This window comes from Xyrauchen texanus, chromosome 9 (assembly GCF_025860055.1).
Source record: "Xyrauchen texanus isolate HMW12.3.18 chromosome 9, RBS_HiC_50CHRs, whole genome shotgun sequence".
Classification (NCBI taxonomy): domain Eukaryota; kingdom Metazoa; phylum Chordata; class Actinopteri; order Cypriniformes; family Catostomidae; genus Xyrauchen; species Xyrauchen texanus.
The window spans coordinates 9917772-9933879 of record NC_068284.1 but is presented as its reverse complement, the minus strand read 5'-3'; the positions used below and the strand labels follow the sequence as shown (position 1 = coordinate 9933879).

The following is a 16108-nucleotide window of genomic DNA, read 5'->3' as shown; positions in this document are numbered from 1 at the left end:
GATATTTTCCTCTAAACAACTACTATAATATGTCCCTTTCCTTAACCTAAGTATTTTCGTTAGTTTATTTTTATATGCCTTATATTTCATCACAGCTTTTTCCGTTCTTTGTCTTAAAAAGACCCTATATAGTGTGTTTTTCTTTTTACATGCATTAAGTAACCCTTTTGTCATCCAGGGTTTTTGTTCCCTCTTTTTCTCAATGTACATTTTTAAAGGACAATTCATTTCATATAACTTTAAATAAATATTCAGAAAAGAGCTATACGCTTCATTTACAAATGGTTTAGATCAGCATTGCCGTTGTCAAGACACGAAGCATGTGCCTTGATTTTCTGTCTTTTGTGTATGAAATTCAAAACACAATATATGACACCGTAAAGGCAGCTACAGAATATGGCTAAATAAATGCATGGAAGACAAGGCCACAGTTCAGTGCAGATAGAGGTAAGAATCAATGTCAATGGCAGACCAAAACACTTTGGTAAATACTGTGGGTTATGGGATTAGAACAACCACCAAGCAGAATGTTTGCGGAATATCAATATTATATCAATATAGGAATAGGAACAGCAATAAATTGCTGCCTTCAAGCACTGTAATTAAACCAATAACCAAGCCACATAAACAGTGAATTCTTGAAATAATACTGAGCTAACAACAGGGATGTCATAAGGACTAGTACCAGAACCGGACGAATCTCGGTTGCCTCCGCGTCTGAGACCATCAGTCCGCGGATCTTATCACATGGCTTATTGAGCGTATTACCGCGGATACATAGCACATGGAGGCTTCACGCTATCCACCACGGCATCCACACACAACTCATCACGCACCCCACCGAGAGTGAGAACCACATTATAGCAACCATGAGGAGGTTGCCCCATTTGACTCTACCCTCCCTAGCAACCGGGCCAATATAATTGCTTAGGAAACCTGGCTGGAGTCTCTCAGCACACCCTGGATTCAAACTTGTGACTCCAGGTGTGTCAGCGTCTTTACTTGCTGAGCTACCCAAGCCCTATTAAAAAATGTATTGTGTGAAAATAATTGATATACATTTTCCAAAACTAACCACTGTCCCACAGTTCTGGTTTCATTTCCAACACACAAATGTTTTTTCACCCCAATCAAGTTTTTTTCAAAATGTTTTAACCAAGTCGACAAATGCTTTGATGAAATACGAGACGTGCAAAAAAATAGATTTAAAAAATATGGGTGTCATTCCAATCAAGCTGTAATTTTTCCAAATGATTTATTTAGTCTTCTAGGCGATGCTTTTACCCAAAGTTGAAGAAACACCCAAATCCAGAAACATGAAGCTCGACCTGCAATGCAAACACGCTCTTTCCAGCTTACCGCTTGCATCTCGCTAAGCTCCTTCTGGTACTTGATGGCCATGTGATTGAACTTCTCCTTCTCCTGGTTGAGCTCCAGCTGCAGTTTGCGATTCTCCTTCTCTTTCTTGCGCAAGTCAGTGGTGCTGCCTTTCTTCTTCTGGTCCAGCTTCATGTCCTTACGGTTCATGATCTCCGCCAGCTTATTCACCGCCTGCAGTAACAAGAGGATGTGGAAAGAGCTTTAGAACTCCATACAAAACATACTGAGATAAATACATCCACAAATGGTTGACATAGTTTCTCTTTTAAAGTTTTGTCTTTTAATGCTCTCTGGTCATACCTGGGTCTTCAAAGTTCTTTCATTGTTAAGAGCCTTTTCATAGATCGCCTTGACTGTGTTCTCCACCTCCTCCTTCACTGCTGCAAACTCTAGAGGGGTGACAGGTGACAAAAATCAGTCAGAACAGTTATTACTGTAAACATGTATGAGATTTTCTTCCCAATAAATTGTATGAACTAAAAGTGAGCAGGGCTTGATTACCCTCTTCTTGAGCTCGGATTCTCTCACTCAACTCCGTCTTCTCCTTGGTGAGGATCTCCACGTCTTTGGTAAGGGTTTTATTAGATTCCTCAAGCTAAGTGAAACAAATGCAAGCTAATTATAATCACATTTAAAACCCCTCACATAACCTCATGGTTGACCATCATGACAAAACAATGTTTTGAATGAATGGACATTAAGACCACATTCACACTAATCCATTTTCAGCTTCTTATCATCACCGTTTTCTAAAATATGCAATAATGGAGTGTTCGAAAGTCTCCATTTTCAGTGGAGGAAAACACTGTACTAATAAGGATGAGCAAAAATGTATTAGTGTGGACGTGGCCCAAGGGAATATTTCACCCGAAAATGAAAATTCTCTGTTCCTCCAAACACATATGACATCTTTCATGCAACAGAAACAGTGTTTACATGCCATATTTTAAGTGAATAGTGACTCCAGGCAATAAAACTCCAAAAAGGACAAACATAAATACATACATACATTTTAAAATCATAATAAAGGTAATCGATATGATTAATGCGCTATATTCTAAGTTTTTCGAAATCTGAAAAATTATCACTTTGTGTGATGACCTAAACGAAGGTCAAGTCGCTATTCACTCTAAAATCTTATTAACAGAAACATGTGCTTTAATCAAATGTGGCGGCTATGTTGATAACATCAAACCTCTGTTGGAGAAGCTAGTTTGAACAGAAGTTTCCCTACTACAAAATGTTAAAAAAGAAAAGAAATTAGCTACACTTCAAGCTACTAACAAAAAGTAGATAACTACATGTAAGCTATTAAAGAATATCTTTTAATATACAGAATATTATATAATAAGAATAAATCAGATTAGAATACATTTTTGTTTATTTATAATATAATTAATGAAAATATATATTTTTGAAATATTTCGCTTCAGAAAGAGGAAGACGCATTGATTGCGTAGAGGCTCAATTGAATCAGTTGAACCGGTTATTTGAAAAGTTTCATTTACTTGTTTACATGAACTGTTCGAATGACCCAATTCATTAAAGGAGGTTGTTAGCTCAGTAAATAAAAGAATCTCTGACAGCGCTTTCCTGTCAGTGATAAAATGATGGAGAAAGAAGCTCTTAACGCTATTTGATGTACAAATAAAGCCTAGATGAGACTCGTGATAGAAATTAAGTATTTTTCAGCCTATGTACGGCATGTTTTAATTACCACAGAAGCACAACAAATCTAAACAATCACAAAAAAGCAGAATGAGACATTGCTGTCTGCAAGAACTTTTCATGGTGAGTTCAAAGCGCCGCCATGGACGCAGCTTCACGATTGCTGTAACAAAGTGGAGAGTCACAGTCTACCGGCAGATTAATATTGTGGAGGATGAGAGTTTAAAGTATTTATTGCCCATTAAAAATGAATGCATCCTATGTAGGGGCTAGTTCTTTCAATTAGTCAAACTCCCACTTAGACTTTGGGAAATATTTAATGTTATTTGAATTGGTGATATTTTAGTGCATTTCAATGTTTATATAGTGGAAGGCTTTGGAAAATGTTAATTAATATGTTAGCATTTTATTGCTATATATTGTTTTGTTTTCTTTCCTAAGATGGAAATAAATGAATTTTGACAAGAAAGTAAGTATATAGTGTCAAATTTCAGCACTTTTAAAATCTGTGATTAGTCGCGATTACACAAAACATTATGTGATTAATTGCGTTTAAAACTTTTAATTAACTGACAGCTCTAATAAATACATAAAAATATATATGAAACTAATAAAAATAAAAAACATAACGACATGGATGAAGTTCTCAAATTCAAAGATGCTCTACAGACCCGCATGATGGTTGAGTCCTTATCAGAGATCTCTTGTTTGTAGCGAGCGGCAGCTTTCTTGTTCTCCTGAGAGATCTCAAAATACTGCTCCTCCTCTAGTGCCCGGGCCAACTGCTCCGACTCAGCCCTCGTCACAGTAAGATCCAACTGAGCAGAGAGCGACTCCCTACAACAAACACATAAATGGTTTGACCCTGGACAACACTGCACAGATGATTTGGTGCAGCATATAACAAAACATTTATTCAGTTTGAACAATATTTCAATGTCCTAAGATGTCACTCTTTGGTTCCTATTTTTCAAAAGCAGTCCTTGTACAGATGTTACTTCATAAAAAGGTTTACTTCTCAGAGTACAGATCCTGGACTTTTCTATGAGTCTCCTGGATTTGTCGGTTCCTCTCCTCAATCTCCTCTTTCAGCTCCTTCACCTGAGTTTTATAGAGTGTCTGAAATAAAGTAAACAATTGTTTGAGAATCAAAAAATTTTCAGATGATTTCTTTTCACGGTGTTATGACGAGCCGTAATGTGAGAAGAATTCTAGGGGTTTAGTGAAATTAATTTCAAAAGCCAGTGGCAGATTGTATCATAGGTATTTATTTAGGGTGGCAATGTTCTCTGGGCGTCAATACAAATCCCAAAATTAAATGTAACCAAAACCACCCCCACTATTTATATACATTCACCTGGCATACAGATGCGGCTTAACTTGAAGTATTTGAAACACATATATATATATATATTTAAGCAATATCACACAAGTAAGATTACGATATGGCCCTACATCAGCATCAGTGCTGATTTAGGGCTATATAGCACGATTGCGAGTGTGATATTGCGTATATACAACAGTTCAATTAACAAGTACATATAAAAAATTGTGAAAAAACACATTTGTGCATGGAACTACTTTCTTACGCAGCGGATCAGAATCTGCTGTTGCTGGTCCAAACGATACGTTCGAGCCTTCTTTAGTAATGAAAAAACGTCACTTAAGAAATAGTATCATGGCTTGTGTGTGTGCACGCGTGTTAGAGAGAGAGACGGAGCGTGTGCGATCACCTGTTGCCACACCCAAGCAGAGATGGTGTCAGCTTTCTGAAGCTTTCTCAGTGGAAAATTAGCCATCCAAGCGGGGGTATATCTCCCCATTTCGCGGTAGCCAGTGTGCAAGGGTCTTTCACTATAGAAACTACAATCTCCTCTGCCATTTTGAACAGTACCAATGTGGAAAGTCTGGTAAGAAGTCAGCGCATTAAGTTCTGTAATCAGTCTGTTGTGTCTCTCAGCTGTGATGAGCCTTAATGTTGACGTTGCTCATTTAAAGCAGTTTAAAGCTATTTTATAGCTTTAGTAGTGTAGTAGTAATACAAGCGATCATGGAGGGCTGTTGTATGTAAACACTAACTACGTTTCCATCCAAGGATGTTTTGCAAAAAAGTTTGAGCATCAAATTACAGCTGATGGAAATGCAAATTATTGCAAAAATTTCACAAATGTAGATATAATATTTTCCCGTTTAACTCTAGTGCATAAACTCTACGACCAAAATAGCATGAAAAGTGGATGGAACAAGGCTACTGGCTGACGCAGCTTCACTTCACGTCACCAAACTGGCACATATTACTTGTACACAAAAATTATCTATTGTCACCATCTGATGGCTAACATATGTAATGTAAAATACAATTTTAAATACACCTAAAAGACACACATTTCTAACTTAAAGGGGACCTATTATGCAAAATTCACTTTTACATGGTGTTTGCACATAAATGTGAGTCGACAGAGTGTGTGTATACACAACCACCGTACAATGTTAAAAGTCCACCCACTCCTCTTTCTTATATTTCAATTAATCATAAAACAGTGTGATCGCTTAGATTGACAGGTCTGCACACAACTGAAATGGTGCTGATATTATCACTTGTTACTTATTCTATGTCATTATGTTTCTGGTTTATTGTGGCATCTACATATATAAGCAGTTCTTAGGTTCAGTAAAACCCTCATATCACTTGCTTGGAAAGGTTTTTTGGATTTTTGATAAAAAGGCTACCTTGTTTCCAAATGCCAACAAAATGAATAAATAAACTGCATCACTTTCTCAGCAGTGTTGTAACATAAGAGCCTCCAAACATGAGCAAAATCTATTTTTCTTCTAATTTTGAAAGGTATTCTGTCAAATAATACCATGCAATTGATTGGATTTTGGAAATATTTGTGTTTATACTTATATCATATTAATGACGCAAGTCTGATTACACTATTCAGCACAAACTGTGCAAAAATAATATGTGAGCGAGATGTACATGTTTGCATTTTTTAGAAAATCAAGATTATGGCAAGATTAAGTCACTGAAATAAGGCCATCAAACACATAACAGATTTTGTAGACTGCAGATTTCACTCACAAAATGTACTTTGTGAGACACTTTTTGTGTTAGAAAGGCCGTATCGTATCACGCTCTTCTTCCCAGGTAAATTCACAGCATGTCTTCTTACAAAAACGATAATGAGCTCAAACAGGAAAGACTATACCTCTTGTTGGTTTCATACGGATTACACAAACAGAGAATATTTGTTTTAGATTTAAATTGGTTCATTTAAAAGTAGACAATTTAAGCTTTCTATTGACCAGGGGTCGGGAACCTATGGCTCACGAGCAACAAGTGGCTCTTTGTTAAAAATCAAGAGGTTCACATGATCATTTAAAACTTTATAGAGATACTTTTACAGCGGAAAGTGTGGGTGCGATTGCAAAGCTTGAAGTCAATGACACTGTTTTGATTTCCTTTCTCCTGAATTTTACAGGCTACTCCTGGTGAACAAGGTTTGAAATGAACACCCACCAAATGCTGATTTTTCAAGCCAAGTATTTTGCAGAAATTAGACACAGACACATGTTTGACGAAATGTGATTATATTTTGAAGAACAGATGAAAGAAAAGCCGCTGATGCGCGTCTGATTTGATGTGTGCGCAGTGAGCTCTGAGTGCAATGAAAGCGCTTCTCCAACACATGAACATTCATAGAGTTCTGGGACTCATTTCCCAAGAACTATTGATCTTAGCTGTTAAGAGCATTTTCTACGAGCGATTTTATGAACGTTAGTTATTTTTTATGTGCACCCAGGGTGTGATATAGCACCCGCAAAATGCGAGACTCAATCCAGTTTCCGAGCTCCTCATCTGAATGCAGGTATTTCATGTGCAATAATTTAGCTCATCTAATGGACTATGACCTGTAAGACGATACATGACAAGAAATGCTGTTATTTAAAAAGATGCACTAGAAACACACTTTATACTTTTATGAACAGAAAAAAGAGAGCCGTCAATGCTCGTGTCTGATTCACTGTTTGTTCAGAGACATGCTGTCTCGTGGAACAAGCCCATGTAAAGAGATATCACACCTTTTTCTCGGTTTCATTCAACTGAAAACTGTTTGCAAGAATAATGTAGTCTATGAGAATGCTGCACATGATCTCTGATCATCTCATGAGGTACTGCGAGTTTAGTTCGATATTACACATTGTGAACGCAACTCTGCAGCTCCAGTAATATATACAGATATATTTGTATTAAATAAACAAAGACAAAAGTGATTAAATCATAAATCATATTAAATATAATAATATTTACATTTATAATTATCGTTAGTTCTTAATTTGTAGTTAACAATATAAGTAATAATTTTTATTTTAATAAGTAATTTTTCAGCTGTTGTGATACTTGCGTGATGGCAAATGGTCCATTGGAGAAATGTTTGGATTTGAGGATATGTATATGAGATTTTATTTTTTTTACTTTGTTATTTTTAATAGCTTTTTTCGTTTCTTTAAAGTGCAATTTAGAAATGTCTTTTTGTTTTACAATAAATTAATCAAAATCTAAATAATTAAAGCAAAATCAATCAAGCAAAAATATTCACCATATATAAAATCGGATATCGCGATATTTTAAATACGATTATCGTTAAAATATTTTTTAATATCACCCAGCCCAAATGGGAAGTTACATTTTCATGAACAATTGCGGAGACCCGCACAAACACGTGTACTAAATGTTACCTATTAATGTTTGCATATTTGTTTGTTTTTGAGTAGCCTATGGGCAATATAAACATTTTATTTTATTATTTTAATTTTTTTGAAAATGTTAAATTATTCATTTGTGGTATGGATCTTTCAAAAAAAATGCATCAACCAAAAATGCATAAATTGGCTCCTTAGTGAAAAAAGGTTCCCGACCCCAGCTATAGACATATTTCTCATGTCTGTGAGGCAAGTATACACTGAGTTTCAGTTCATTTTCATGTCGCACTCCAGACAGAAGTTCACGGAGACCGAGGCAGCAGAAAGTGCATCTTGAATCATTTCTTTATTTTACAAAACCACAACGTTTTGCTGTTATTGTGAGTGTACACAAATAAAAGTAAACCCTTTATAGTTTCAAATGATGTCTTACTCTTATCTGTATGACCAAGTATTTATTTCTGCTGTTATCAGGGAAAAAGTCAGGTGATCGCGCCAGCACCTCCAGTGACCACAGAGGATTGACTTTATGTTATCAATATAAAAAAAACAACTCAAACAGAAGGAATTTAAATATTTAATTTTGGGGGCTTTTCCGACCCTGCGCGATGCTATTTTGAGCCAGCGACTGATTAGCTTGCTTGTTGTTAAGCTTAATGGAGGGCTTTTGCCTAAGTTCTGCTGACTCTGTGGAGATCAGCAAACAATGTCTAAGTTTAGGGCAAACATTATCCTTACCTGGCTGCCACAAATGAAGGCTGGTCAGGTAGACTTCGATGTTGTGTGGAGGCTGTGACAAAGAATGTCAAAGAGGGGGAGGGGCAGGGGCTTGCGTGGTCTCGCAGAATTACAATTTTATTTGCAGATGTCGGGCACATATTTAATTGAGAATTGAAGCCAAGGGACAAATTTAAATAAAAACTAAAATATAAATAAGAAACGATTTTTTTTAAATCCACTAACGGTCGACCTCTGTTGTTTTCATCTCATGAGGAAAGAGTGAAGCCCAAAGAATACTTCAGTCAGACGTGGACACAAATTTCTTCATCATCAGAGTGCTTGAGCACTGAACGTGGGCAGCCTGATTTTTCTAACCGCGCATATGGAATTATGTGTAGTACTTAGTGGGTCCACAAGGTGGCAACACTCACAGTTGAGCCTGCTGTCACAAAGAAATGCTAAAATAAAGTAAACAACAGGAGACGAATGTGGAAACAACAATAGTGGATGTGCATGTCAAGAACGTGTGTGTGAAGAGGTCAGGAGATACCTGTATTTGTGTTACTCGAGTCTGAAGGACAAAAGACACTTTAATGTGTCTAAACTCCTGAAGAGAAATGGTCCAGTATCTCATAACAGTCGTAGCATGCATGCACCAAACACCTGTGTATGCGCACGGTCAAATGAAGGCTAGCGCTGGACTGTTAGCAGACACTAAGCGTTCGCGTCAAAACCAAAGTATACTCTGGGTTTAGGAATGGAAGCATGTTGATCAGTCTGTGATACTCACTGAGAAATACTGCTCAGCCTCCAGCTGGTCTTGAAGTTCCCTCATCTGACCTTCATTCCCTCTGTACTGCCTGAGGACATACAGTTCAATCAGTCACAACCTCTTCAGCTCCACAAACTATATTCATTTAGCCATTCAAACTTCACAAGTTAAAGGTGTTGCAAGTAATTTCCGTCATTTTGCTAGGCTCCACCAGACTTAGCCATTGACTCCCAATGGTAACACTTCTTTTTTAAATCATGTTATGATTTTAGAAAGGACACCATTATCTAGAACAGTAGCCTGAAACACTGCCTAAATAGCTATTTGGCTATTACTGTAACTATTCGGCTATTGTCTATTGGTTATTTCCAGCCTACATGATGTAAGCAGAAAAGGAATGTTGTTTTAGATCCGGACAGGTTAATACATTGTTCACAATAAGACCAGGAACATGAATTAATTAAGTAAATAAAGTCCATTTTTATGTTACGTTGACTTTAAAGAACAGAATATGACAAAGCTAAGCAATCAATCTCCTGTCGAGCTGGGTTAACTATTAATAACCTCCCGGCATACGAGGGAGTTCCACCTGAACCTTCCACAGAAGGGAAGGTGGTGGATTAACAACAGTGGGCGGAATCAGACACAGGGCAATCCTTAATCCACTTGAGTAAATATTGGCAGTCAACAGCTTTGGCAAGGTTTGAACATAAGCTGCAATAATAGCCTTTTCTACGATAATGCCCTTAAATAGAAGACTCTGGGTACAGGGTACAGGGTATTGTAGTAGCGGATGGTAGTAAGACTCAGAGCCAAAGGAATGACGTTACTTGTCCAGTGTGGTTTAACAATTGTGTCAAACTGAAAATGAAACCAACAGAAATGCCTGAACTAAATACAGATCTAGCGATAAATCAAACGTTAGGCTTAATGCTCATGGACATTTATTACTTTGAACACAGTAAATATGCCAAATTAGTCTCTGCTGAATAATGTACATGTAGCTTTATTCTTAGCAATATCCTGTTTTCCCTCAGAGACAATGGACTGGGCCAGGAACTGTTAATATGCTGTGGTTTATAATGAGTGTACTGTAAAAAGGCACTTTCCATGAATAGGGTAAAACACAGGGCTAGAAAATCGTGCATTTTTTCTTTTCTTCAGAAAATGTTGTTTGTACACCTCAGGTGGTCAAACTAAATATTATATGAGTTGTTATATTTTAACCTTATTTTACATAAGGTTTGTGATGTTTGCAACCCTGATGTGAAATATATAAGTAATAGAACACAAGTTTGTGACCTATTTGTGGAAAGTGTCCACAATGGCCACTTTCTGATGACCCTGAGAGGACAAGACATGGCATAGGTCATACTTGGTGAGCTGTGCGAGCTGGAACTCGAGGGAGCGTTTGTTCTCTAGGGCGGCATTGATCTCTTGCTTAAGCTGTTTCTCTGATCCCTTCAGCCGATCGGCCTCCATTGCCCAGCTCTTCAGGTCGTTCTGGGCAAGAGATCGTTTCCCAGACTCCTGCTCCAAATGCACTCGCAGAGCCTTCACCTGCAGAGGGGAGAGAAGACGAGAAAGACTTGGAGCTAAAACACTATGGTAGCCAGTCTATAAAAAATCCTGTTGTAGGGATGGGAATCTGATGGATAAATGAATGAATGATTTCACTAAACTGTTCCGGTTTCAAAATGATTCCATTAATGACACTTTGAGAACTTGAAAGAATGAATGGTTCCAACTATATACTTAACAAATTTACTAAACAACAACATCTCTCTTTTTTTAAAGTACCATTTATTATGACAAAACTCTGTTCTCAATGTGTATTTTTAGCTGCATCTTTAACCACACTGAGCCACTCAATTCAGTCAGTGATTGAGTTGTTAGATTGATTAAAACTGATAGCTTGTTGCATTAGAGACTGATTTTTTACCAAATCGATAAAAAGAAAAGGCTCTTAGTTGTTTGTTCGTAATTCAGACAACACTCTTACCTCGTCCTCCAATCTCTCTTTCTGCTTCATCAGCTGCTCCATCTTCTGAACAGACTGCTTGAGGTCAAACTCTAGCATTGAGCACTGCTTCTCCACCTCCACAACCCGGCTCTCTACCCGCATCCGCAGCATGGTCTCCTCAGATACCTTCTGCTCCACCGCTAGACAGACCACATGAGGTCATTTTTATTAGAGAAAGAGTGAAACACATTCACAAGATCCACGCCCACACTTGATTTCTCATTCGATCATACAAGCTCAAAAACATAAGAGTATATAAGAGTATTATTATATAAGTATTATTAGGTGTCTAATCATATCAGTACCACACAATATTTGAAGCACATAATATAAGGGCATATTTTTTATACTCAATCAGTATAGTCCTTTTCTTTGACAGATTTAATAAGCAATACAGTTATGCATCTTTTCTACTGATTATTTACATTTTTGGGACAATATCGGCAATAGCCATAATTAGTGTTTTTTTTTTGTTTTTATCATATTGATCATATCTTATTGGTCTGATTAGGCAGATACTGAAAACAGATAATACTGGACCTTATTTTTTTCCAGTTTGAACAGTTTAAATAATATATATATAAACTTCTGACCCACTGAGAATGTGATGGATGAAATAAACGATGAAATTAATAATTCTCTCTACTATTATTCTGACATTTCACATTCTTCAAAATAAAGTAGTGATCATAACTGACCTAAGACAGGGAATGTAAATAATTTTTGGGAGAACATTTTTTTTAATAAAGAGGAATTCTGGTCCTCCATATCTGTGAGTGTGATTCTCGGAGGCAGTGTCTAGGCACGCAGCTGAATAAGATGCTGTACAGTGTCGGGGCATGCTGTCGAAGTGAAGTGCCCTAAAGCAGGACCAGCCACAGGTGGCACAGATCGGTGTGGCGTGTCTGGCACGCAGACATACCATGCATAGCAGCTGACTTTGCCTCCTCGATGGACTCGTATTTGTCTGTGAGCTGAGCTCTGGTTACGCGGTGCTCAGTCAGTTCCTGGTCCAGACGCTGCTGCAGAGTCTTCAGCTTGTAATTCAGGTCGATTTCCAGACTGTTCTTCTCCTGAACAGAGACAGAACAAAGAGAAATGCACATTACACTATAAACAATTACTGAATTTTAAAAAATGACTGTAATAAAAAAACACTGGTCCTAATGGAAGTCCATGGAGCAAGGTATTCTGGGGGGTTTAAAATAGGGATGCATGATTTGGACAAAAAAAAATCTAATTGAGAAAGTGTGATTGTGATTTAATGTGATATATTGCACATATGTTAAAAAAAACAGTAAGTGATTCATTTTGACCAAAATTAGGTCATGTTTTGCACATTATTGTATATTAACTTGACAACTATATTCATATTTTTTGTTTTGTTTTTTGGAACCCATTAAACTTGAATATTATAGTATTGAAATATTATACTGAATAATAATAGTTAAATTAATAAACCACAGAAATCCATTACCATTGTAAAAATAGCAGAGTAATAATTATAAAATATATATACAATATTATACAATAATATTTCTGTAATATTTTTTCTTAACTTGCACGTGGCATTGCTACCATTACATGGTGGATGAGTCAAAATGAATTTCTGTGGTAGCATACAAAATGCCACAGATTCTGCTGATAAGGCTCAAGTTATATTTAACCCATAATATTCCTTTAAGGTGTGGAAGAGTCTGAACTTGAATGGCTCTATAAGGTAAAGGGTTGATGTGAAGTGCAATACACACTGCAGGCAACAGGTAGACTATTATTAATATTGCAACTGCGAACACCCGCAAACCATGTTATGTGAATTTCAATGGCACGATCACTGAGAAAAAGGACTGGTAAGTGGTGTAGCAACCATAATAACCACTTTAAATTTCAAGTTCAAACGCAAACTTTCTGGGAAATATTCACATTAAATTTTGAGAGTTTCATATGTCAACTTTAGGATCAAGCAGAAGGCTCAGCCAAGCAGTACCTCATGCCATCTCAGATGTGTGACTTACTTTCTTTTGCTGAACACCAACAAAGATTTTTAGAAGAATATTTCAGCTCTGTAGTTCCATACGATGCATGTAAATGGGTACCAAAGCTCCAAAAAGCACATAAAGGCAGTGTAAAAGTTGTCCACACAACTCCAGTGGTTAAATCAATGTCTTCAGAAGTGATATGATAGGTGTGGGTGAGAAACAGATCAATATTTAAGTCCTTTTTTATTATAAATTCTTCTCCCTGCCCTGTAGGTGGCGATGTGCACAAAGAATGCGAATCGCCAAAAACAAAACAAAAAAAGAATGTGACAGTGAAAGTGGAGATGGATCGTAAAAAAAGGACTTACATTTTATCTGTTTCTCACCCACACCCATCATATCACGTCTGATGACATTGATTAAACCACTGGAGTCTTATGGATTACTTATGGATTTATGACTACCTGCCTTATACGCTGTTGATCTTCCAAATGCTGCCAAAACAGCGCCAACCCACCAATACATGGACTCTACAAGACCCCTGAAGGTCTCCTGTGGTATCTGGCACCAAGAAATATGCAGCAGGTCCTTCAAGTCCTGTAAGTTGCGAGGTGGAGCAATCATGGATCTGACTTGTTGGTCCAGCACATCCCACAGATGCTCAATGGGATAGAGACCTGGGGATTTGGAGGCCAGGGCAACAACTTGAACTCATCATTATGTTCTTCAAACCATTCCCGAACAATGTGGCAGGGCACATTATCCAGCTGAAAGAGGCCACTGCCATCAGGGAATACCACTGCCATGATGGGGTCTACCTGGTCTGCAACTATTTTTAGGTAGGTGGCATGTGTCAAATTGACATCCACATGAATGGCTTGACCCAGGGATTCCTAACAGAACATTGCCCATAACATCAGACTCCCTACTTGTTGTCAACCCACAGTGCATCCTGGTGCCATAACTTCCCCAGGTATATGGTGTACACATACACAGCCATTCCTGTGATGTCAAAGAAAATGGGACTCATTGAACCAGGCAACCTTTTTCCACTGCTCCAAGGTCCAGTTCAGACGCTCACGTTCCCATTGTAGGCGCTTTTTGAAGGTGGACAGGGGTTATCATGAGCACTCGGACCGGTCTGCTGCTATGTAGCTCCATACATTGCAGGGTGCGATACACTGCGTGTTGTGACACATTCCTCCCCTCTGCAGGTGAAGGCTCTGCGAGTGCATTTGGAGCAGGAGTCTGGGAAACGATCTCTTGCCCAGAACGACCTGAAGAGCTGGGCAATGGAGGCCGATCGGCTGAAGGGATCAGAGAAACAGCTTAAGCAAAAGATCAATGCCGCCCTAGAGAACAAACGCTCCCTCGAGTTCCAGCTCGCACAGCTCACCAAGCCTTGCCATTTCAGAGATTCTCTGACCCAGTCATCTAGCCATAACAATTTGACCCTTGTCAAAGTCTCTCAGGTCTTTTACTCCTGCCCATTTCTCCTACATTCAACATGTTGACTACCAGAACTGATTGTACGCTTACCATCTAATCTACCTAGACCTTGACATGTGGCCTCTTTAGGAGATGATCAGCATTATTTGCTTCACCTATGAGTGGTCAATGTTTTGGCTCATCAGTGAATGCTTTTTGGACCTCAGTCAGTCTGGATCGGGAACAGCATCTCTACCACACTGAGCACTGGGGCCCCCCAGGGCTGTGTGCTCAGTCCACTGCTGTTCACTCTGCTGACTCACGACTGTGCAGCAATGCACAGCTCGAACCACATCATTAAGTTTGCCAATGATACGACCGTGGTGGGTCTTATCAGCAAGAACGACGAGTCAGCATACAGAGAGGAGGTGCAGCGGCTAATTGACTGGTGTAGAGCCAACAACCGGTCTCTGAATGTGGACAAAATAAAAGAGATGGTTGTTGACTTTAGGAGAGCACAGAGTGACCGCTCTCCGCTGAACATCGACGGCCCCTCTGTGGAGATCGTCAAGAGCACCAAATTCATTGGTGTTCACCTGGCGGAGAACCTCACCTGGTCCCTCAACACCAGCTCTATTGCCAAGAAAGACCAGCAGTGTCTCTACTTTCTTCGAAGTCTGAGGAAAGCACATCTCGCATCCCCCATCCTCACTCCATTCTATAGAGGGACTATTGAGAGCATCCTGAGCAGCTGCATCACTGCCTGGTTTGGGACTTGCACCGTTTCGGACCGCAAAGCCCTGCAGAGGATAGTGAGGACAGCTGAGAAGATCATCGGGGTCTCTCTTCCCTCCATCAAAGACATTTACAAAAAACACTGCATCCGCAAAGCAACTAGCATTGTGGATGACCCCACACCCACACGCCAGACTGTGTAACAGCTTCTTCCCCCAAGCCATCAGACTCCTCATTACTCAGAGACTGGACTGACACACATGTGTCCTGAGTTGCACTTTAATTATTGTCACTTATACCTGGCTGCTACCTCAATAACTGCTATGTGCATAGAACACTCATCTCATAGTATGTTATGTTTACCTTTGGCATTTTTATAAACTGTCATCTTTTGCATTACTGTGTACTGGTCGGCGCTGCACTGTCTCTCACTGTGCCCATAGTCCTTTTAATTTTTAGTAATTTATTGAACTGTCCCGTACTTTTTGCACACGTTTGCACGTGCACTTTATATAGGTATGTTATTTAGTCTGTGTAGTCTCATGTGGTTCTGTGTTTGTCCTATGTTGTTTTATGTAGCACCATGGTCCTGGAGGAACGTTGTCTCGTTTCACTGTACTGTAATAACTGTATATGGTTGAACGTCAATAAACACCACTTGACCTGACTTGGCAAAGTTCTGGCCACTATTCACTT

The 16108-nt window shown here is 38.6% G+C and overlaps 1 protein-coding gene across 2 annotated transcripts in view; it reads right to left on the bottom strand.

Annotated features, from left to right (window-relative positions):
• LOC127649785 (rho-associated protein kinase 1-like) overlaps positions 1 to 16108 on the bottom strand; it is a 90018-nt gene that overhangs the window by 17613 nt on the left and 56297 nt on the right. For both annotated transcript variants that reach the window (XM_052135017.1, XM_052135018.1), the window contains exons 18-26: positions 12193 to 12343; positions 11250 to 11410; positions 10623 to 10807; positions 9266 to 9335; positions 4064 to 4167; positions 3720 to 3885; positions 1882 to 1975; positions 1681 to 1769; positions 1360 to 1551 (exon numbers count right to left, since the gene is read on the bottom strand). In XM_052135017.1, the coding sequence (XP_051990977.1) occupies positions 1360 to 1551; positions 1681 to 1769; positions 1882 to 1975; positions 3720 to 3885; positions 4064 to 4167; positions 9266 to 9335; positions 10623 to 10807; positions 11250 to 11410; positions 12193 to 12343 (1212 nt within the window). The remainder of the gene's footprint in view (positions 1 to 1359; positions 1552 to 1680; positions 1770 to 1881; positions 1976 to 3719; positions 3886 to 4063; positions 4168 to 9265; positions 9336 to 10622; positions 10808 to 11249; positions 11411 to 12192; positions 12344 to 16108) is intronic.